Raw genomic sequence first — 25,634 nt, forward strand, 5'->3', positions numbered from 1 at the left:
AAAGTGTTGTGTTTTTCAGTGTCACACTAGCGCAAAGACACATGGAGTAAAATTACATAAATCTCGGTGAGTATCTAACTGTAAATAAAGGTAATTGTCATGTGCATTGCAACTTAGACAATTTTAAAAATAATCTAAATAAAATAAACATGCAGGTTAACTTTGTACGGAGCTGAAGTTACCGAGGTCCATTTTATTACGACGGCACTTGTCAAATTGCTAACTCCATCACTTTGAAATTTTGTAACATCGCACACATGGCTACTTTCAAGCAACTGTTTACCTTTTTTTAAGGCTTAAGAGTTAAAACAAATCGAGTGTGTGATGTTCCTAAGGCCTGTTCTTATGATAACATCCATTATCAGATAAATAAACATACTAATTTTTTTGCTAATTAATTGATTATTACTAAAAGTGAGCATCAGTGTATACCGTTGACGTATAATGTGGGTACCAACGGTTGCATGATTTTGACACCAAGACTGGCACTGCATGACATGCACCTGGCCAATGAGGCCGTATGTTTCTATGGGGAAGTCATCCGTTATAATGTGAAATTCAAAAAAGCATTCATGAAAGCTTAGAATTGTGTACCCTTGGGTCTTAATTTCTCCGTTCGTAATGCTTTTTAAGCGCAGAATGATATTTTGAGAAAATGGGATGTTGGGTGGGTTGTCGGATTCTTTAATGAGTGATGCTTTCACACCAGTATCGGGATTAAAGGACAAAGGTCAACTAAATTTACTGAATTTGATTGTGACAAGTAGGTGGTTGGGTTTTTATGTTTAGTCAGATGCTTTTGTTAACCATAGTCTGTTTTGGGAAAATGTTAGTGTTACATCGCTGGTTTCTCTTAAGCTTTCCCTCTGGAAGAAAGCTGAGTCGTTTTTCGACGCCTTTTGGTTAATTTGTCCTTGTAGGCTTTTTTCTACATTCAGTTTGCCAGTGACCGAATTTTTTGCAATAGTTGCACGCTTTTTAATAGTTTCGATCATCACTAATTGTTGTTGAAGTTTGTTGCTGGATGTATTGGTTTGGTATACAATTGTGAGTTTGATATGTAAGTAAAAAATTATTATGTGATAGTTGACACCATGACATGCCCTTTTTGGGGGACTAAGTGTATAACAGTATAGGGGGTGCCTGGGACGATGTTCAGTGGTTTACTGATTTCTTTGTTAAAGTCAGTGATGGCTTCTTCTTGCTAAATGTTAAATATTATTTTTAAGGGATCTGTGTTCTGAGTTTGAAAATCTTTTAAGATATGGATCATTAATTTGTCTTGGCAAACACTTGTGACGATATCCCTGCTTATTTTTTCCAATAAGAATGCGACTTATTTCTTGATTTTAAGAGCGTTTACGAGATTTGTAGTGTTAAGTAAGTCTTTATGTCTAATTTGTAAGTAAGTTAACCAGTCTAATTAAGTCAGTTGTTTTTTTGCTGTCATAAAAGGTTTGATTCTGCTAATAAGAGTTAGTAGGACTTTAAGGGCGTCAGCATTGCGGTTGACCATTGTAGATATGTAAAAGTATATACATAAGTAATACTTTGACGTAACTTTAGCGCGCAAATATTTGAATGCAGCGTGCAGCGTGCAGACAACAAATTTGTTTGTATTTAACAGTGTTTGCAATGTAGTTGAGATATTAAAAGTCATTCCCCAGTACCTTAACGAGTGATGAGCGATCAGAAGCTGACAGCTCTTCTGCGATGGCCAGTGAGGTAGATTGCGTGCAAAGCCGGTAATATATTAGAAAAAATGAATAAGCTTAATTAAATAATCAGGTTAACTTTCTTTATTGATTAACAAATATTAGAACGATAGTTTAAGCAACTAGATGGACGTTAAATAGTATATCTCGCTTTAGTTAATACCGGTTACTTGCTTGTTGATCAGCGGCTTCTTGAGCAAATAGGACGAGCCCGCAGGGCGCGGTATTATTTAAATCTTAAATTAGATCGATAAACGAAGACCGGTGTTGAGTTAAGTAGTGGAGGTCAATTTGATTAACATATTCTTGGAAAAAAGGTGCAGTTGTAGATGTAGGCCAGATGTTGAATTTGGTGGGGTTGAAGTTAGGGATTGGGAATTGCTGGTGAGCACGTAACTGATCAAGCGTGCATTGATATCAATCTGTTGGTGCTGCTGCTATGTGAAAAACACCATGTGGTATTTGTTACTAACTGTAGGTAGACATTACTGGACATAACACCTGCGTTGTTTTTCTGCTTTCCAACTTTTTTAATCAGCATATTAGCAGCTGAGTGCATAATGTTCTATGTCCCGTCAGATCTTATAGTTCGCCAATAAAAAGTATTTTGTTATTTTATGATTTAGTTTATTAACACTACAACATTTTCCTACCGTTTATTTATGGTGCTCTCTAACTTTTTTAGCTTACTAATGTTCAAAATTGCTAGCTTATTTATTAACCTGTTTTACTTTTTTTTGAAAAATTTAATATAATCGATTACATTTCTTACCTTACTTATGGTTAACAGGTTTATGTTATCCTGCTTATACATAACGCTGATGAGCTCTGAGATTAAAAAATTGTCTGTTATTATAAAAAAAAAAATTCAGTTGCTGATACATCTGAATGGGTGTTAAGAAATTTAATAATTTTGTAAACTAAGTTTGAGCTATCTTGTACACACAAGGCTATGATATAGTATATAATATAGCAGTAGGTAAATCGTATAAACCCTGTCTTCATCTAACTTGCCTAATAGGTAAATATTATTTCTGCAGAGGCGATTATTGCTTATCCACTGACTGTTTACGGAGGCTTTGGTTGCTTATAATTGTAAAAGAGTAACTTTAAGCTATAGAGAATCGTATAATAGTAGGGGTGGTTAAGATAAGAGTATAATGATGTTATTTTTTTCTAGAATTTCCATCCTTTTTTTTCATGTATAATCCTGTTTACATTTTTCTATATCATTTTTGTTATTTTTGATCATGAAAATATTGATCTTTGTTGTCTGTTTTTATATTTTCTTAATCATTAAAATAAAGTTTTTTTTCTCACAAAACTGCACTAATAGAAGTAGATGACAAAGAGGATGTAAAGAATTTAAGTTCGTTAACTCACTGTGCAAAACCTTACAAGCAACTATTAGGGGTGAACATAAATAGGTCACTATTTATTCAATTGCCTTGTATGCCTGCCCAGACTAGTTGAAGCAACGGATAATCTTAAAGAAATAGTAAGCAGATTTGAAAAGATAAATTAATGGAAGAAAACCAAAAAACAAGAGAGCCTAACGATAACCCTGAATTTAGTTACGAAGAAAACATTGTTGTAATCTTATCACTATATAAAGCAAATATGTGCACTCGCCTCTGAGATTGACTTGAAACGGTTGTATACTATTACTTAAAAAAAACAAAAAAAAAAAAAACAGTCAAATCATATTTATTTTAGATGCCAAAACTATAAGATTACTAAAATAACGCTGAAAATAGTTCTTTACCACAAGTCACTAATAAAAACAATAACAACGATCCTAATGTTTCAAGTAAAATCATCCTGAACTTTTGATCCCATCTCCCCTCTTAAGGAGGCTTTGGCGTTTGGTGTCGTATTTATTAAGGGGCCCCTGTTGGGTACTTGTAATACCAATGATTCTTTGTAGTATTTTTTTTATAATCATTTTAATTATATACATGTGTGAACAAAATAGCAATAATACGCGGAAAAGTCATTGGGAAAATCGATATTAAAAAATTTATTAGTTTTCCCGAGGTACCTTGAGTAAAGATGACGGCCCTGCCACGATAAAGCTAACAATACTGTACTCTCTTGCTCTCATCTGCTATTTTATACCTATACTTGTGTTAGACTTAAATTTTCATGCTTGTATGTTTATAAATGTACAGCGCATGCGCACTTACAGTACCTGAACAAAACAATTCTCATGTTCGATGTTTTCCTCGCTATTTTCTCAAAATTTAACGTGTTGATCCTGTTCTTTTTTTTAAATAATAGATTCTTCATACTTTTAAGTACATGTACCAATTTAATGTGTGGGCCCACAGTTTTTTACTGCGGTACGGTAGTCTATTGAATTTCGGGTTCCGTAAGGTTGCGTGTTAAAATGATGAATTTTCACAAGCGATTTTCTCGAAAATAAATGTGTTGACCTACCTGTTTTGTTTTCCTTAAAAAATCTAGCAAACTTTATCTATATAATCTCTAAATTTCAGACCTAGCCAGCATTTAATTCAAAATTGCCCAAGCCTCCTTAAAGTTTGTTTCCAGTTCTAGCACATCTTTTATCACTTAAAATTATTTTTACCAGGAGTGCTGACAACAGCCTAGAAGCTAACAGGACTAAAATACTCAATAAAAGTTATCACATTTTGAAAGCAGACAAATGGCAAGCACTAAAAACAAATGTTTATTAATATTTTATTTCTGTTTGTGTATTAATATTAATTAGCAAGTAAGTACATGAGTCACTAAATAGTTTTAACCCCTCATTCTCAAGGCTATATAAACTATAGGCACTTATCAGGTGTAGATAAGGTTAAGGGATTTTTGTATACATCTTTTGTTCTATCTGCTTTTCTCTTTTGTGTGTGTGTGCTCTTTTTTAAAAATTAAAACAAAAATCACGCGAAAAAAATAGTCTTAAATACACGTTGGCCTTAAAACTTTCTTTAAGAAACGTTGACGAAAGAGTTCTTAAGCCAAGAGAAATGGAAGTCATAACACAAGAATTTAACGACTCAATTCAACGAAAGGGGTTTTCATAAATAGAATATTATAAATCACGGTGAGCGCCACAATAAGGTAGACAATCTATTCTCTGTTTTTTTTCAACTGCTGCAGCTAAGTGTGAGGGACCAAGTATAAGGATCTGAGTATAATATGTAGCATAGTAAACGCCAATAAGAGGGACCCAAGGCGTGATCTTTCCAGATACAAAAATCCACGCATCCATATTATACATGTATTAGAACAAATTTAAACTACAGAAACAGTAAATAAACCCCTTTTCAGGAGTACTAACTGTAATGTTGCAAAGGGGAGGAACAAAATAAATGACAATAGGGCTAAGATATGCGATGTATTCTAACAGAGCAAAATAAAGGAAAGATGCAAGGCAGCAAATGCAGGAGTTATAAATAAAATCACGAGGGTGCGAAACATTAGACGCATCAGATGATAAAGCTAGAGAAATAGTTTTGAGGTTCTTTGTGACAATGAAGGCAAACTCAAAAAATATTTTTAAAAACAAACCATTCATTACACTAGGCATCTGCAATCACATACGAAACCAGAACACTAACAAACGTAGGGAGAGTAAGCTGAAGGATGTGAAAGAGAATGAACTAGGCATGGATAGAGTATCAAGGTTATAGAAAACAGAAAAAATGGAGTGAAGTAAGAGAACGGCCAAAAAATTGTTTACTCAGGCAAAAGAAATTACTTAAAGAACAGCAGACGAAGCAGACATTTTAGGGCAGTCTTGCTCACTAGCCTTACACGAACAGTGGAGCATCATGAGGAGTATGACAGTGCAAAATAATGGAACAGGTCACCTAAAGAGCCAAATTAGTGAAATAACCAATGAACTAGAAAGGATGCAAAAGGCCGTATTTGTAGCAGCAACTCGTCTCCTGTGTAAAGATTAACCTTCTTGGACTAAACCGTTAGCTTATAAGCAAGGGCAGGTTAAACAAATATTTTTAGAATTTATAAAAAACTTTAAGACAGATATAACAGAACGAATAAACACGTCCAAAAAAAAGTGAAATCGAAGGCAGCTAAGAAATTCACGTATAGTCTACACCCAACATTTAGGTCCAAAATAACAAGTTTGAACCTGCGGTCCCTCCTTAATGCAATGCCTCTGGTCTAAAAAAAAAAATACGACAGAAGTCACCACTGGGGCACGAGTAGCAGTATTAGCAAATAAAAAATCCTGTCTGTACTGTGTGACCAGGCATTCGGTTAAAAATGCCGAAAACAACTTATGTTGATAAACGATAGAAAGGCTTTGAGGGACAACGGAAAAAAAGTAAAGAAAAACTACAACGATTGTTAAAGAACAGGACACAATACAAAAGAGAACTGCTTAAGCAAGCGAGATAAAAAGGTAGATAGGAGCTAGTGAAACAAGTGCCATAAGCAAACCGTAAATAATACTTTAAAAGACAGAAATGCTTATAATTATAGAAGTAGTAATGATAACTTTAATGACAATAACTATAACTATTATTTCAAGAGTTATAACAATGGCCTAATAGAGCTGCTTAATAAGAGTAATAATCATAAAGACAGGTGTGATACATACCACCCCACGAGTAATAATTGTTACGGAAACTGCGGAAAACGTAAATCCTACAATGGCAAAAGCAGAAGAACATTGAACCACTATAGTAACAACTATAAAAATCAAAAAAGGTGGGATGGCTACGGTAGGGATCAAACGAGGCACGGGGTGCCAGAAGATGAAGACTAACTACAGCAACATAAGGCTGTATATGGCCCTGATAACAAAAGATATGCATGTGTGGCTCTAAGCTTACAGGATGTTTGGCAGGATGGTCTTCAAACGTTAAACATAAATTAAAGAGAAAGACAAAGAGAAGTGTGTCCAGTTGATAATGATCAATATTAAAAAACGCGATAACGAAGGTTGGCCAAGAATAAGGATTGATGTGTAGGAGCCTAACGAGACTGCACCAGTAGAAAGTGTGACGTTGCAAACGAAAAAGAAGATAAATGACATTATTCATAGCGAAAGCAAGGAGACAAAGTCAGATAAATATGATAACCAAGCAAGAAATGAGCTTAATGCACCTTTACAGACCACTATGCTATCAGATAGGTGGTTAGAATGTCTCAGAGCTAAAATGCAAAGGGAAACTTGCAAATGCATAATAAGTAGCACCCTGGCAGAAAGTAAGTCAGAAATACGATTTAACTCAATTAGAAACTGTTTGTTTTAAAATCTTATATGTTTATTCGGTCTTAACCTCTTGGTTTGTTGGACTTCAAGCAGGGCTGAGCATCTTTAATTTATAATAAAAATGAAGAAAGCTAAAGAAGGTGGAAGAAACAGTAGAAATACAAACAGCAGGTCAGAAAAATGACGGCACATATGTACTTTTCCAAGAACTTAAGGTCAATATTTGTGTTCACCTGGCACTAACTGAAGGAAGTTATATTTTTATCCATTACTTTGCAAAGAACAATAGTGAATATTATCACTTACATCTAGGGGACATCAGTAAAAATGTCCACTATACTCCTCTTATACTGGTACCTGGCACAGTAAACCCGAGTCGTGAGCCAGAAAGAGGGCTGGTAGAACGCTACCAAAGCATCAGCGAGGAAGACCAGAAACGCAAAAAAGAAGATTGTAGGATGGACTGGTAGAAATAAAGGAAAAATGTTAAAAGACAGCTAGGAGTGAAGCATGAACCAAGTAACTATATGATGTGCCCAGACAAATACACTTGAAAACTAACGGAGAAAGATATACAACCAGTGACAGAAGGCAAAGATGGTTTCGATTACGTCAAAGTACAGGATGGAGAGAATATCAATGATTTGCATAAAATGCCTCGCTAAGTAGATAGCAATAAAGAAATATTAGGGAGCAAGTCAGTCACTATTAATGAAGAAATAAAGAGTATGTAAAACGTGATTATTAACTGATATTCTACCAAGGACACCAAAAGAAAAAGAAGATTTACTTCTTCCACAAAAACTGTAAAAGATTGTGGGCCCTTTATTCAAGTATTTAGACAATCTAGCGCTCATGGCAAATGCAAGAGGAGTAACAATCATGCGTATGTATGTAAGTAAGCATTGCAAGTAACGCTTTAATCTAACAGCAAAAAGTGCATTAAGGCCCTTGAAAGAGGTAAAAGTGGCAGATAAAATAATAATGATTTGAATCATTAGAGACCAAGCAATTCCTTATCTGACTTAGAAGGGATAGTTTGTCGATACTATAAGAAAATATTCGACTAGCAAGATTTAGAATCATTAAATACCACGAAGGGGTTGTGGCTTGACATAGAAAACTAAGCAATGTTTATAACAGACTGACTAAAGATAGCTACTGAAGGAGCATGTGCCCATATATAAGACAAGTCATTCTCAAATTCACATCATGCTTAATGAAAAAAGTTCGTCTGAATTAAAGTAAAGCAAGCCATGCTCACTAACAACATACCTAATAGACTGTTTAAAGATATTTCTATAGTCTTCTATGAAACTATCTGTAAACCCTTAGTAAATCAAAACATACACACTATCTATGTTAGAATAGCTAACAAAACATTATTTTGAAGCGTACTCATCAGAACAGTTATTATGCAACCAGAGCACTCATTTTATTAACAAAAGCATGGATGTATTCACAAGATTTTTTAAAATACACAAACTAGTCAGCACAGCATTCCATCTAAAAACAAACGGTGCCATCGAACGAATGCATCATACTCTCATGAAATATATAAAGGCCTGCATAAAACAAAATGATCACTTAGACAAATATTTGCCAACGTTCATGCCCTTATACACTGATGCATCTACGGTAGTAAGAGTGGAAACGGACAGAAAAGTGGAATGCAAAGCCATCGATCGTCAAATCGTCAAACTGTCTGACCCAACAATCTTCTTGCATATGTTATATGACTCCATGGGTTAGATAAAGCTCAGAATTATACATTTAAATATTCTCATACTCAATAATCTTCTTATGTGTACACCTGAAGGTTGATGCGAAATAGAAGATAACGTTATAAAACATATTCGTAACTTGGAATTTTCAAACAAAAAGAAAATATAAATATTAATTATAATACTTCAATAAACTATAAGAATCCTACAAAAAGGGTAGGATAAGCAAGAGAAGTAAAAGATACGTGCATTATTGTATACTTTATAGGTGAAAAGAGTGTCACACTCAAAGCTGAACTCTGAACTCAAAAAAGGAGAAGCATAAGATGAAGAGTATGGTACATACGTTAATACATTAAAAAAGACAGCTATAAATGTAAAACAAATATTGACAGGACAAGTATCCCATGCAGAAACTGAGATACCTGTCTATACGCAGGAACCAGAGTTTGCAACAAATAGCTCAACGTTTTGTATATTGTGAAGCAAAACTAGAAATACGAAAGGAGCTACGGTGGTCGATAACATAGATACAAAATAGTTTAGGATAAATCATGAAAAAGATTTACCCGTTTGCTATAACAAACGTAAGTTAAAATAAGAAACAAAAAAAAGACATTATTTTACCTCTTGCTCGGACCCAAATTAAGATTGATATGCAGACAATTTTGAAAAAATCGAGCAACGAGCGCTTAAAGTGGCTCAGAGGTATAGACTACAAACATTTAATGACAAAATAATGGAAGCCATAAAGATTTACATGTGATTAAAAAACTTGCTACAGGGAATAGTCAACGACAAAGAAAAGCAATGACGCCCTGGGAAAATTCTAAAATTTTTATTCAGAACATTATATAGTGACAATCATGAACCGTTAACAGACGCACTCAACTTAAATCAAGGTAGTACACACAATTTACCAGATTTGCTGGCTACACAGGCAGAAATAATGTTTGACAAAGTAATTACTGTAATAAACAGGATGAAAAAAAAAATGCAAGTGAATATAAAGAGGATAGGAAATATAAATAAACTACAGAGAACAGATAGTTTAGCAATTGTAGTTATAAATACATTGGACAAGAGCGTGAAGCAGTTTATAACAGACTGTGACTTCATAATGAATGCAGTCCTCTCTGTGCAAAAGGGTTAGTACTTCCAAGGCCAATACAGCCGGCGATTTCTAATAACTCTAAGAAATAGACAAACTATTCAGACCCAAGCTAATTTTCCTGGGATTAAGATCCCAAATTAGTCAGCTCGAAATAATAAATATATTTAAATTCACAATTCTAATGCAATCAGCTGACATAATGCACAAGCATCTCACTGCTACATAAAGACTACGCTGATCTATATAGAATCTTTCATCTGCTAATTAAGCAAGAAGGCCTAAGCAGTTTTCATACTTATACTTTAATATATTCAAATCGTAAACATAGCGATTAATAAGAAAATCAACCTAAACATGGCAATAACGGCTCTTGGAGTATTAAATTAAAAAAAACTGCGAAACCTTATTACCTGCAAACGTATGGAACAAATAAAAAATATAAGGCAACACTATTTATGTAAAGCAAGTCTTATAGTACAGCGTTAGCAAATCAAAAGAGTTTTTTATTCAAGTCATTGTACAACGAGATACGTACTCGGTCCAATTTTATGCATCAAACTCTTGGGCTTTTACAGCAGTAAAAAAAAGCCATTATTTAAAGAGTACCAAGGCTTGAGTCAAAGAATAACTGCACTTAAAGGAACGGGCATTCTATGGCTTAATACAGGCCGTGGTGCTCACAACATGAACGTATGGATAGCAGCTTTCTTAAACGCAGAGAAGAGGACAAATACTACCTTCTTTGGAATGGTTTGTATAAATATTAATGAGGTCTTGGAAGAATCAGCTGTAACGTGAAAAGATAAGGGAATCGTAAATAGTATTAACACACTCTTATTATTTGGGGAACTTAGGATTACTAATAAGCAGGGATACTTTAGAACTTACCCACTAGTTGATAATAAGACCCCTAGGGTAAGTTATTAAAAAGGCCTATGGACTCAGTTTAATTTTAAAATGGCTTGTATTTTAAATAGCAGGACTGGTAATTGCAGAAATGGGACTTTTTTTCTTACGTGTAAGTCCCTTTTCCATGAGGGGTCCCTACTATTATTGTGTTGTAAAATAATTACAGGGAACCAAGGAGTCTAGTAGGAACGTTATAGTTAGTAGCAGTTCAAACCAAGCCAAAAATTTAACCCCAAGCAGAGTGGCGACTTCAAACTCTCAGATGCATGATGAAACTGCTGTTAGACATGACATACTATTTAAATTCATGAAAAATTGAGACTGAGTACTAGGAGTTGCTCAACTGTATCAAAGAAGCGCAGTCCATAAAATGAGACTACGTAACAGTTCTTATTTTTTTTTAATACGTAGTGACAAGAACTTTCTGTTATACTTATATTCATGTTAAAAAAAATCGTCTTTAGTAACACTTATAATAATAACAGATAAATAAACAAATCGCTAATACATGTCAATTTGAATGTATATAAGGTTAAATAGACTCAATACGTTAAATAAACTAACATGAAGAACATGTAGGTATAAGTGCCAGGAGTCACTCAACTGTATCGATAGGGGCAGCCCGTAAGTAGGACGAAAACAAGTTAGATTTTTACTTTTACTTTTATGCACGATAATAAGGAATTTTTGTCGGCCCCTTTTTTTAAATGGATACGTAAGCGTATGCAAAGTTCTAAATTAAAACTCCATGTAAAATTTCAAATGTATTACATTGTATATAAGACAACACTTAATGTACAGTAGTATAAAGTGGATGCCCAATTCACTGTAATTTCATACATCATGGTAGTATTGAACAAAGTTCATGCATAATCAATTATGTTATGCATGGAGAACACAATAAAAAAAGACCGAATTATTGGAAAGGAAAAAATATTAATGTTAGGAAAACAGTAGTTTCCAAAAATGCAATGGAACAATAGGTGTTGAATACTGAGCTGAACAAACAAGACAGAAAACACTCTATGATACAATAAACACACGCGCACACACTTATACACACACACGGAGAGAGAGAGAATAAGAAAGAGAAAGAGAGAGAGAGACACACAAATGCGAACCAGTCCACTAACTTAACCCTGTATTAAAACAAGAGTCAGCGTTATCGAGGATGATGACGTTGCGGCCTCGGGCGGGTAATGTACAAGGGTAAAGGTAAAAGTCAAGGCTTCCTTTCCTTTCATTCCATAATAAAAGGCCCTAGCCAGCCGAAGGTGGGCAAAAGCCATAAGAGAGGCTTTTGGAAAGTACGCAACGAGCCAAAAAAGCAACACACGTGTGACTTTGCCTTATAAAAGCGATATCTTGAATAATGATTATTAACGTGGAAAGTTTTTATCATTTTTATGACGCAACCCCTGACTAATTACTTTTCCGCGTAACAGCATTAAGTAAATACAAACAATAAGTTTCACGTTCTACCAAAAGTTAAATTCCTTCCTGTTTTCAATAACTTCTGTACTTGTTAATGTTTAAATGTTTAAATAGAGGTAAGGTCTTATAAAAGCATTTGTAAATCATATAATTTTTATTTGTATATTTATTTGCAAAATGACATAGAACCAATACACGAAAAGTTCATATAAGTTTGACGTATTATAAACTATGTGAAAAACAAAATATCATTATAATTACTGCAGTTTATCATCCCTTTCAAATCTCTTTCATCTTTTTTCCTCTTTATACTCTAAACATTGGGAAAGGTACATTTAACATAAAATAAATTCAGAGAGTAGTAACTCTTTAAGTATCAGCAAAACTTTTTGTGAAGTTAAATTTTAAGAATTTAGATTTAAAGGAGCCTTACTGTGATCAAAGGTATAATACTTCTAAAGTTAACGATAAGATATAATTTTATCCTTTTAACCATCGTTATCAATCGCAGTATATCTTTAGATACGCTTCTTCTTCTTTAAATTAATAGCGTAGCTTATAGACAAGCCATCATATGTTTTTCATCCTAACTTTGATTGCGATTTTAGTTATTTTGCTTAATTATACTTGACATCTGTATTGGAAATTTTTTTGTATCCTTATGGTTTTCTGTTTTATTACTATCCTGCAAGCTGATGTAACTTCTAGCACAGTGATTTTGGATTTTCCTCTCTGTTTTTAACTCTGTAAGACTTAAGTTCAATTAACTTGATGTACTTAAATTTTTGAGTGGTTTATGGTCCGTAACTAACGACAGTCAAAAATATGGATCTTATTTGATCTTCTACATAAACTATTACCAACAATTTTAACTCAACGATGTTTCAGAAATTGTAGTTTGTTACCTTTCGAACATTATGACGCATATTTACAGAGTTAATCTTTTTTACCTTTTCTTGGCTTACTTAATTTTTTTTTGCTTAAGATTGCATTTTTTTGTTTTGCAAATATTTGTCCTTCTGCCTCTCACCACTTAAATCATCCTACATTCCTTATCCATTTTTTATGTGAGCACTACATTGTAAGCAATTCTGTGAGCGTAACTTATGTAACTGTATGAACTTAGGTTATCATATACTTACGTTTACTTGTAAGCATATTGCTATGTTAACTAAAAACTTTTTTATCTGAGATATGCTACAGTATTGTGATGCTTGGATATAGTAGGCATTTAAAAATATTGACAATGGAGTGACTAATAATCAGCCAACTATAAATCCACAACTTTTATCAGAGCTTACTTACTATGTGGTAGAATCTGGCATTACCAGTAGTGAGGTGGCAACTAGACGCTTTTAACATCTGGTCTTGAAGTAATAACTGAATATTGGTTTATAAAGGCTTATATTCTCAAGAATTTCATTTTAAGCAAGTTGTAGTCACATTAAAATTTGTCTTGAAACATAATTTAAAAATTAAACAATAAATCTTGACTATAGCAGGGCTACAAAATATTTTAGGACAAATCTTGTTTGTAATATATTTCATACTATTACTGATATTTTTGATAATAAGATATTATAACGCATATGCTTTCTTGGATAAATTTTGCTGTAATATCTTTTCATAAGCAATCTACTCTCCTAATATTGTAGCATAATATATATGTTCTTAAGTGAATCATTTAAAAGTGGCCTATGTAAAAGTTTCTAGTTAAATCTACAAAGACTCTTAGAATCATTTTCAGTTATTTTTAACGTATGCTGAAAATGTCAGATGTGCTTAACTTTAACATAAAAGTATTGATCATAGCCTGAGCCTTTAAAACCTGGACAAGAATTGTATCTCTTTATTTTTTTCCAAAAAAGTCATTATTTGCCATTGTCACAATGCTTTGGCCATTTTATATTGAAAATATAGAATATTTTATGGCCAACAATGTGGGAGTTTTAAAACATCTTAGTTTAATTGGATTTGACCTATACATTTAAACTTCATTTATTTTTACTTTAATGTTTTTATACATAAAAAGTATGTTTCATTAATTGATATAGCTTTTCATTATAGTTACTCTGTAGTAAAAACAAATAACAGATCATAAATTCTTATAGTTGTTTGAGTAATACTTTGTTACTATATTACAGGAAAAGAAAAACTTGGAATTCCCACGAATGAGCTTGTTTCACTAGTGTTAGAATGTGATGGAACCCAAGTCGAAGACGGAGACTATTATAGAACATTATCTAATAATACAATTCTCCTCCTTCTACGAAACGGTGAAAGATGGGGCCCAGCTGGTGTTGATGTAATACGTGCTGGTACGTTAAAACTTAAAATTTTAAATCAAGACTACAACTTATTTTTTAAATACTTCTTTTTATCTAGCTATTACTGCAATTCCTAAAATTGTTTGTGAGACAATTCATGCATTGGAGTTACACGATGAGATGCCTTCATGGAAGATTATGGATAATAAGGGTAGAGTTACTGTGGTATTGCATTGGGATCAACGATCATCATCAACGACACAAACTCAGCAGTCAAAGATTCCTGAGAGTGGACAATCTTCTAGGTATTCACCAACTAAAAAGATTGATATTGATTCATCTAAGTGTACACCACTAGTAATTCAAACGAGTTTTGATAAAGTTAATTATGACAGCAAACCGTTAGTCTACCCCGACATTATTGGCCCCAGATCACATCACAGTAGTCCACAAATAACTGTAATAAACCATGATGATGTAGTAGAGAGAAGTATTGCCAGTCTGAGTAAAAGTTCCTACGGTTCATCAGCTCAACACGGCCATCTTGTTAAACAAGGTGCTAACTCTTTTGACAATGCCATAATCCATATTCATACTGCTGAGTGTTCAAATAGTGTTTATCAGTCCATTGTGCGCAATAGTAGTCCAGAGTGTAAAATTGACAATGAACTTAACCAAGAATGCGATTTTCATTGCTGTGCTTTACACGAAGAAGGTAGACGTATTGCTGTTCATAAGTCAGTCGCTACATCTCCAATCCTAGATCCACAATTACATGGAACTTACCAATCCCCACAAACTTTTTCTCCACAACCAGCAAGCTCTCTTTCCGATGGAACAAGACGCCAAGGTATAACAAAGGGACACGTACGGTTTCGAGATACTGCAACTGAAGAAGATTCACAATCTAGTTCTTATACCTTACACCACGTACATTCTCAACATTCAGAACAAAATGAGAGTTCAGAATCTGAAACAGAAAATACAATTATTGAAGATGAAATAGTAACTTCAGAAAAATTTTTATTACTTATAGACCAGCTAACCGTTGATCAAAAGCATCACCTTAGTATTAAAGATATAGGCATCATTCTTGAAAGGCTTAGTTCCAAAATTCTTGATGTTGAACGGCTTGACAGGGAAAGTGAAAGTGAAGATTGTTATAATTGGACAATAAAAGCAATTATAAGGGGGGATATGTTACGAGAACTAGGTGTTATTTACAATGGTAATTATTATGCTATTTCAGAACATCCAGGGTATAAAGAAGATTCGGAGGAAAATAACGATGATAATGAAGAGGAGGAGGAGGAAAACAAGCTCTAGCGAAAGATTTCATAATTGCTTACTAATAATAAACAAATTTTGAGTTCATTTGTGAAACTTAAGCAACACACGTTGCATTACAAAAAATTTAGTTTTGAGCATAAGACAAGTATACATTCAAAGACATTCAAAGCAAATAAAAAAAAAGAAAAAATTGGATACGTAACATAAAAATGTTTCATCAGTTTGAATAATTTTCAGGACGTTTAATAATAAATGAGTGATCTATCCTTAATCGTTTGAATTTGTAAACAAAATTTAAAAATATTTTAGGCTTCTTTTCTACTAAAATTTGTTTTTGTTGTTTCATAAATAACAAAAAAAAAAATTTTATTTTAATAAATGAGAATTCACCACCAAGCAATGTAAGGAAGTACTTTTAAGGAGGTGCAAAAAAGTAAAAAGATATTTTATTCATAAATTTTTTTTCATTTTTTGAAGTAAAAATTATGAAATAAAAAAGGTTTAAGAAAATTTAACTTGAACGTCTATTTTTTGTTACACTCGAGATCCTAAGTAAGCAAAATAGTTAATCTTTACCACACAAACATGTAGGGAATCAGATAAACTTTTTCAGTGTACTTATTTTTTCTAGTGAGTAATTTATCAATTTTTTTTTACACTTCTTTTTCTCTAGAGTAAAAGATTTTTTAAATGTATGAAGCAAGACATAATAAAAATGAACTAGCGGGTCTCAAATTTGAAAGAAAGCTTTATTTAAAGAACAATCAAAATGACTGAGGATCACAAAGAAAATAGTTTTTTCTGTAAAAAATTAATTATAACTTAATCTGTACCAAATTTATGAATATTTTAAGATGTCATAGCTTAATTTTTTAGTGGATAGCTCATAAAAAGCATGAAACGACTATACAAATTACTTTAAACGAAGTGTCATTATCATTTTGAGTTGGGGAAAAAGCTTCGGCTTTTCCTAATAGATTAAGTCAAGCCCACATAAGATCAGTAATACTTATTCAATAAAACCATACGATAGTGCATTTAAAAGGTACAGTCAATAGAAAAATTTAGATATCAAAGTAGTGCCATTTGTGTACTCCGACAAAAATGATTAAGTAGATAGACTTCCAAAAAAGAAAAAATACAGCGCAGACTTATCAAAAATTGTGTAGTATTTCTGGTGATAAGTGCTTCAGTGAACGGCATTGTCCGAATTGGTTTGCTTGTTTTTGTTTCAAAAATTTCAATGGTAAGATGAATCTCGCCCTGGTCGGCCAATCGCTTAAGAAGTTGATGAAATTTTTGAAAACATTTAGGTAGACTGACACATTTTTTCTCATGACACAGCTATGGAACCAAAAAATGGACGATAAAACCGTTTTGAAATATTTTTATAAGGCTTGATATTTAAAAAAGCTTGGTCCTTGGGTTTTATATTAATTAACAGAAAAAAATTTAGTTGACTGAATTTTCATTTGTAAATCACTGCTTTAATAAAATAAACTCAAGCCATTTTCGAGACAACTATTAAAAAGTGAATCATATACGACAAGACTGTGAGAAAAAGATCGAGGTCAAAGCCCAGAGAAGCTTCACAGATGGTCGTAAAGCCTGTATTGACGCTAATGAAGGTGATGCTAAGTGTTTGGTCAAATTGAAAAGGAATTTGTCATAAGCTGCTCAAACCTCGTCAATCAATTAATTAGATTCTTTACTATTAACAACTTATGCGATTTCAGCAGGTAATGAAGAAAAACGGCCACAATTGTTCAATTCAAAAAGCGTTGTCTTCCGTCACACCAACACTGGACCACACATATACTCAGTGACTCAGAGAAAATAAGGAAAGCTTGGCTGGGAAATTAAATTGCTTTTACTGTATAGTCTTGATCATATTTCATTCAACTACAATTTATTTTGGTCTCTGCAGAGGTCGCTTAGTAGTGTAAAGTTGGCTTCAGAAAAGAGTTGCGAAAATCCTTTGATTTAGTTTTTTACTGAGAAGTTTCATTATTTCTGTAGTGATGGAATTATTGTTTTTCCCAGAAAAATAGAAAAAAGTCTTCAAAATCAAAATGGTACATACATCGTTAATAAGAATTGATGATTCGTATGAATAAATTTGCTTTGCAAAACATAATAAGAACTGAAATAACTTTTTCTCTAACTTAATATAACAAAGCTGCAATCATTAAACAATTACAATTCTTGAAAGCGTATTAAATTTGATGCGTAGTTAACTAAATTCAGGCCAATTTTAAATTCTGTAAGTTATAGAAAAATAGTTTTGTGTTTTTTTTGTCACATTTGTTGAGGGAATCAATTTTATTTCAAACGCTTCATTTTTTTCAAGTCTTGACAAAGAGTAATATAATTGTTATGGACACGCATTGCATCTGTTCATTTCATTTTTTATTAACAAAAAATGAGATACATCTTATCGACAAGATACAATACACAAAAATGAATAAAAGCAAATTCACTTACTTGTACGATTATAAAATTTAATAATCCCAAAAGAATTTGTAATTTCTTGATGAATTATAACTTTCATAATTATCATTGAGTCAGTGTACCAGTTGTAGACATTTCAGAATGGATTAGTAGTTTTGGGTTAAGATGATAATAAATGTGTACTACTGATTTAGAAAACTAACTAAAGTGTTACTTAAAAACCAAAGATTTTTTAACATTAACTTTTGAAAAATTTATTAATACAAAGTTATTTGTTTAGTGTATAATAGTAATATATACTAAGGGAAAAATTGACTTTCAACCCCCCTCCCTTCGTAAAAATTGTCGTAGATGGTTGAAACTAATACATTATAAATAAAAGTTTTTCCTAAGTAAAAAAAGTTCTTCTTCTTTATTTTAGCTGAGCCTATTTTTGAACTATGTTAAAGTTGTGATCATACCCAATAACAATCTTTATTCAGATTTTAGCTAAGCTTCATAATAATCTTTGGTCATATTTGGGCCAGGCCAAAAATACATTTGTGTTGAATGTCATCTTAGACAAGAAATTAAAAAGGTACGTCAGAATAAAAAAAAATAGCTTTACCAAATCTTAGCTGAGCCAATAAATTATATTTAGTTTTACTTGTAGCCAAGCTAATAAATGAATTTTGTTTTAATTTTTGTCAAGTCCAATAATGATTTCTTATTAGATTTTATGTGAGCCTAATAATAATCTTTGGTCGAATCCTGGCTAGGTCAACTATTACTATCTTATTAGATCTTGTCTAAGTGAAAAAAGTTTAAAAATTTATCAGATCAAAAAAAAATTTAATCAAATCTCGGCTAAGCCAAAAAACGATTTATGTTTTTATATCTCAGCAGTGCCAATGTTTCAACTTTGTTAAAATTTTGTCTAAATTAAGTTACAATCATTAGCCATTTATTTGCCGAACGAATAAAATAACTTTAGTCAGATTTTGGCAATACTTAATAATAATCTTTGGTTAAGTCTGGGTCAGTTTACAGGAGCATTCTATTCAGATGTCGTTTGATTAAAGAAATTTGAAGGTTACATCAGATCACAAAGGAAGAGTTTGATTGCATTTTAGCCGAAGAAGGATGAAAATTTTTTTTGATCATAGTTGAGTCAATAGAAAAACTTTGGTTAAATTCCTTCTAAGCCAAGTAATAATCATTAATCTGATTTTGGCTGAGCCTCATCAGAATCTTTGATTAAATCTTGACGTGGTCACAAAATACATTCAAGGTTGATCTTGTCTGTGTCAAGAAACTTTAAGGTTTATCAAAACAAAAACTAAATTTTGATCAAGTCTCGGCCGAGCCAAAAACCAGCATGTGGGACTCAGAGTCCCCCAATAAGAGCAAAGTTCTTGCATGTATGTAGAGATCTCATGTATATTGTAAATTATAAGGTTTGTATATAAGTATATGCAAGTTAAGTATGTCTTTTTGATCGTGGGTAACGGTGGTACATGTCCTTTGTGTACATTTTTCATGTATGAAAGACTTAAGAACCCATCAGCCAGAAAGCATTAGTTTTTATTTTTTCAACCTAGTGAGAATTCGAATGGTTTATCAAAAGTGATGATTATTAAGTATGAAATATTTTTTTTTATTAATAAATACGAGAAACAAATAATAAAAGCGCAAGAAGTAATTTGTTGAAACATTTGTAAAAAAATGTGTACGTATTATACCAAAATCAATCTCCTTGGTTATTCCTCTACCAGCAAGTGTGCATAAGTATGTGCTTATTGCATAATAATGTTAACACAGAAAAGTGAGGGTGCCAACACACATACACACTTTCAGTCTCCTTGAACACCTTTTTGTGGGTGGCTTGGTATGCTCGTACACACGTATTTAATGCATGCTAGTTCTATTTATTTTTTTTTAATTTGCCTCAAATTTTCTACTGGTTGTATAATTTTGGGGCCTGGGTTGAGATGGGTGTGAGAGTCGTGTATATGCATTTTGACCCAGAAAGTATTCTTATCGTATACCCGACCGTCCTCACACACAGGAAATATATGAAAAGTATGTATCCCCTCGTAACCCGGGATCAAGAACTTCAATCTAAAAAAAAATCTTTTTTTTGCTGAGCCTATCAACTTAACTCTTAAAACTTAAAAAAAAATTAAAATTTTGGCCAAGCACATACTAAGCTTACTGTACCTGCAACCACATGGAGACAAAAAACTGCTTTTGAAGATTAGTGAAACCAAGAATATTTCTACAAAATGACCACATTATTAAAAACTAGTAACTATAAAACAGGGACAAGGACCTTTAAATACGAGAACAAATAGTTTTTTATCATGAAAACTATTTCAATAATCACTTTATGTGAAAATGGTGTTTTTTTTTATAAAATATTTCTATAAGTGGTCATTATAAGCAAAAAAGGTTGCAAATTTTTGCTATAAAAATAATCATTAAAATACCTAATTGATAGTGATACAGTAACCTTAAATCGATTCATACATGTATGAAAGTTAGTAAAAGTCTAGTACCTGGAGCTGGGAACTGAGACACTTTTTTGAATGGCCTAAGGATCGTGAAAAATATAACATATTCATAAAAAGCTTGACTATTAGGAGAGCCTTACTTGTTAACAATATGCATGCGCACCTATACAATTTACAAATAGCTTGCAGTACAATCTTACAAATAGCTTAAGGATCAAAAGAGAGCATTATACACTGTAGCAAAAAATCAGTGAACTGGATGAATGAGTCTTTCTGTTGATACACCGCTCTTTATGGGAGAAAAATCGGTATAACGCACTTTTCCTCAAATAAGGATTAACATTGCACTTTTCTTCAGAAAAAGGATAATATAACACTTCTCCTCACGCAAAAGAATATCTTGCACATTACCTGAGATAAAGATTTATATCGCTCATTACCTCGAACAAAGACTGATATTGTAGTTCCTCAAAGCATAACTTGATCTTGCACACGTCCTCAGGCATTTATCAATATTATATTTTTTCAATGGAAAAAAGATAGATATCACGTTTCTTCAGAATACGTTAGTATTATCCTTCTTTTTATAAAAAAGGTGATATTTCACATCAGCTGAGACAAAGATTAGTATTTATCAATACCTAAGGTAACAATCAACATCACGCTTTCCATAAGTAATCGATAAAATTCATTGATATCGCATTTATCCTCAAGTAAATATATACAGATCCTCTATTTATAGAAAAAGATCGATAGCTCACTATACCTTAAAAAATTTGATGCAACATGCCCTTGAGCCATGTATTAATATATAAGTTTTTCTGAGGAAAATATCGATACCACACTTTTTAGAACATATGGATATCGAGCTTTTTCTTAATACTAACCATTACAAAAATGCTGACAGAAAATCATGCAGCCAACGTATTGCTTAATAGACTGTGTATAATCACTTTAATAGTTTGGCTTAAGGAGGTTGACTACTGAATTTTACAATCGTTCCTGACTCTTAAAATAAAAAATTTTAATACAATTAACAGTCAGATCTTGACAAAACTATAGTCAACAATAAATTATGATCTGTCTTTTAAGTATGTAAAACGATCACGTCAACAACTTCCTTGTGAAAATTGTTATGAATAAACAATCTTAAGTGTTAATACAACTAAATATTCTCAATATTCAATTTCGAAACGTGCACACGCATTTCAAACCTAAAATAGACACAAAGTCTGACCTTTCTCGCGCATCGCCTTTCAAGATAGTCAACCTTTTTGAAGAGCTGGAAGAAAAACTGTAGAAATTAGAAATTTAACTTTTTTATTAATTTTGTCATACCTAATTTATGATTGTCTGCAGTATTCTTACAAAAAAACAAATAAATACCCAGATGGTGTGCTAGTTCAGAATGAGTTTGTAGTGTATTCACAACAAGGCTATCTTATTAAGTTTATCAAAAAAAGTGCAGCAAGAATTCATTTTTAATTCAGTAAGCTCCTAAAGTGTTCAGAGTGAGTTCTTTACAATGGCCAAATATAGTCTTAAGTTATTTAGAATTTATTCCTAAACTCTACAATATACGGATTTAGAATTGAATTCCTAAACAGTCCCTAAATTATTAATTGGATTTTCTAAACAAAAACATTTTGGAAAGCAAAATATTTATTATGTATTTATTTATTGTAATGCAGCAATACTTAAATATAAACGTATAATTCAAATGACAAGTCTGCTCGATAACTTGTTAAATGGATACCCAAAATCTTAAAAAGCGAATTCACAGTTACCAAATATGCCTTTTTCTAACTATGCGTATGAATTCAATATATAAATTAAGTCACAAGCAGCGAATTCCTCAAAACCTGGTACACATAAATAACGGTATTTACTATTTATTTAATAAGAAAAAAGCACTTGAGATCACAATGATCCAATGATTCGATGCATTTACATTCTAGTATTTTTTGTTCAATACTAATTAAGTGGTAATCTAATTCTTCGTTACCTGAAGAATCCCTCTAAAAAAATTTAAATCATTCATGACTGGGGTGGAATGATAAATAAAATTTGAAAATACTTTAAAAATGCACAAATCTATTAAAACGGAAAGACATAAGGCGCTTGAAAGATTTAATTTATTAAATGAAAAAAAACAATATTTTGATAGACAAAAATGAATTGGCACTGGGTCAAGAAACGATGCACGTAAATCTGTAAATCTTTTTTCATAATTTTACTATTTTTTAAAACTAATGGATTCGAATGCAATGTTATTATTAGTTTTTAATGTAATAGTGATTTTTCGTAAAATTGTAAAAGCAATTTTGAGCCTAATAAATCTGTTAACTATTTAACTAACTGTTATAAAGAAAACATTTTTTATTTTAATATATTACGAAAAAAATGCATACATGCAGCCTCATTTTTTTTACATTTGCATATTTATCTTTCGGAATAATGTAAACAAAATTAATTAAAAAAATAACAATTATTGTAAATTATTGTATTTATTTCTGTGTATAAGGATAAGTTTGGGTTTTGCTAACCGAATCATATATTTTAAATTATCATTATAACAACGAATCTTTAAAAATTGAAATAAATATTTACGTTACGTGAGTTTTTAAGAGACTGAATATTATAAAATAACAATGTTGCAAAATTAAGTAATAATTGATTTGGTTTGCACATTTACTTTTTATTATAACACAGTAAAATTATTATAGAAAACGGTGTAACTATAGAAGTTTAACGACAAAACGTGCTAAAAAAATTTTTCTATAAATGTGGTATATAACTCTTTAATAAATAAATAAAATTTTTTTTAATGTTAAATTTCAATACAATGTTATTGTCTCAAAGCGAAGAAATTATAAAGATAGGTAAGTGAAAACATCTATAATAAACATATGTCAGGTTTACTTTATACATACTTGTGAGCGCGTTAGCCCGGGTAGATTGACGTATGATTTTAGATCTGATGGCATAGGTTCGATAGATGGCAACGAATGATAATTTTTTTTTCGTAATTTCAGCACTTTTAACTTAAATATATTTAAACATTGTGTTATTATTAGTTTTTAGAGTAACTATGTTCTTAAGTTTCATTCTTAAGGCTTTTCTTTGCTATATAAATGTCCCAAACGGTTGACCTCCTGGTAATTAAAAAAATATTACTTCTTATACTATGCAGTCTCCTTTTTTTTTTTGCAATTGCATAGTTGGTTTTCACAATAATGTTATTAAAATTAGTAAAATTAAAAATAGTTATTTTATTATACTATGTTGTTTGATGTAAATAAATACAAGTTTTAACTCTTTACACATAAACGTATGTTTATAATTGTTTTACTAAAGACAAACATCATTAAAATTTTAAAATAAGTATCCATGCTATGTAAGCTTGGAAGACACTGCATAATATAAAGAAAAAGTCGCTAAATTAGGCATCAATAGACTTAATTAGCACATTTATTTAACGTTAAGAATACTTTCGAAAATACAGCCTAAAAGTATGAATACTATGAAATAAACTTAAGTCATTTACGAACCCATTGCTATAATACCAAAAAAACATTGATGCAACCACATAAGCTAAAAAGCACGTCATCATGAGAGTTAACAAACTAACATTTCTTCATTATAGAATTGTTAACTCACTCATAGTCTCTAAGTACTTGTAAAAGTTTTCATCCATTGAAATTTATCAATATTAGAATTCTTTTGTGTGCATTAACTGAATGATTTTTTCTTGTTTGATTTTAAAAACCCTTTAAGCACGCTGCTTAATTCAGTTATCATAGACTTAGCGTAATTAGCAAAGCATTTGCGGGTCGTTTATACCTGCGAAACTCGGAGACACAGTGCGCAATGGCCAAAAAGTTCAGTATACTTAAATAATCTTCAACCTATAATCGCTTGAATTCCAAGCACACTTCCTTTAAGTAACTTAATGCGCTAGTTTGCTGGCAGTTCAAGATCCCAAACCACTAATTCTTAATGACCCATTTGCTTGTACTTTTGCTTATTTCCTAAATAAACACAATTCCAAACAGCTGATCTCCAGGTATCCAATGTGATACCTACTAACACATACCTGGATTTATTTTAAATTTAAAAATAAACATAAACTTAACATGATAATTTCTTGAGCCCTGACGCACTTGCATGCCCCGTTCATAAAAAGCTTTTCTTCATAAACTAAGGAAAAGTAAAACATTCAAGTAAGTATAATTTATGCCTAATTACAATTATAATTAAATCAACAAAAGCTTACCCAAGTAAAGGTTAAGCTACGGTACATACTACGAAAGTATGTAAGTTTTTAATATCGTCGATCATGTCGTGTGTTAGCTCAGTTTGATACTCTCTTGATTTTAGACCCAAAGATCGTGGGGGGAAAATTTAGCGTAGTCAGAATTCTTTTTCCTGTTAATTTTTTTTCTTTTATATTTGAAAGTATTCAGATATTTGTTTATTAATAGAGTATTAACTATCAGAGAGCATGCATGTATAAAAAGCTCACTCCAGTCATCCAATACGCATGGCTCGCACATTTTAAAATACACTCACTAATCTTAATTAAAAGCAATTTATTGTCAACGATTTTTCAAATCTACTATCTGCACTTATGTTCATTTAATAAATCAATAAAATTTTAAGCAGTAAGTACCCAGTAACCTGATGCGCCCACTTGTCTACATATTTTGTTTGAAGTAAGTAAACAATACGATAGTTGAGTAACTATTCCCCCATAACTCTTCTTCATAAATTCAGAAGACGTGAATCATCTAAGTAAGTACAACTCATGCATAGTTTAGAATTAAATTAAATCAACGAAAGCATTCATAAGTAAAGGTTACGCTTTGGTACATACTATTAACATATGTAAGTTTTTATCCTAGCACGTTGTGTCATGTGTTAGCTCAACTGGATATTAAGTTTATTCTAGACCCAAAGGTTGTGAGTTCAAGACACTTAAAGTCAGTTTTTCTTTTTTTTTTTATATATTTTGTGTTTTAATTCA

The 25,634-nt window shown here is 31.9% G+C and overlaps 1 protein-coding gene across 1 annotated transcript in view; it reads left to right on the forward strand.

Moving 5' to 3' along the window:
* Drep2 (DNA fragmentation factor-related protein 2) overlaps window positions 1-15,717 on the forward strand; it is a 308,249-nt gene extending 292,532 nt beyond the window's left edge. Inside the window, exons 3-4 of the mRNA XM_014359789.2 lie at window positions 14,253-14,426; window positions 14,494-15,717. Coding sequence (XP_014215275.2) covers window positions 14,253-14,426; window positions 14,494-15,701 — 1,382 coding nt within the window. The 3' untranslated portion in view covers window positions 15,702-15,717. The remainder of the gene's footprint in view (window positions 1-14,252; window positions 14,427-14,493) is intronic.
* Window positions 15,718-25,634: the final 9,917 nt, after the last annotated feature.

This window comes from Copidosoma floridanum, unplaced genomic scaffold (genome assembly GCF_036245765.1).
Source record: "Copidosoma floridanum isolate Cflo_tuat_1 unplaced genomic scaffold, Cflo_Japanese_pri ptg000027l, whole genome shotgun sequence".
NCBI lineage: Eukaryota > Metazoa > Arthropoda > Insecta > Hymenoptera > Encyrtidae > Copidosoma > Copidosoma floridanum.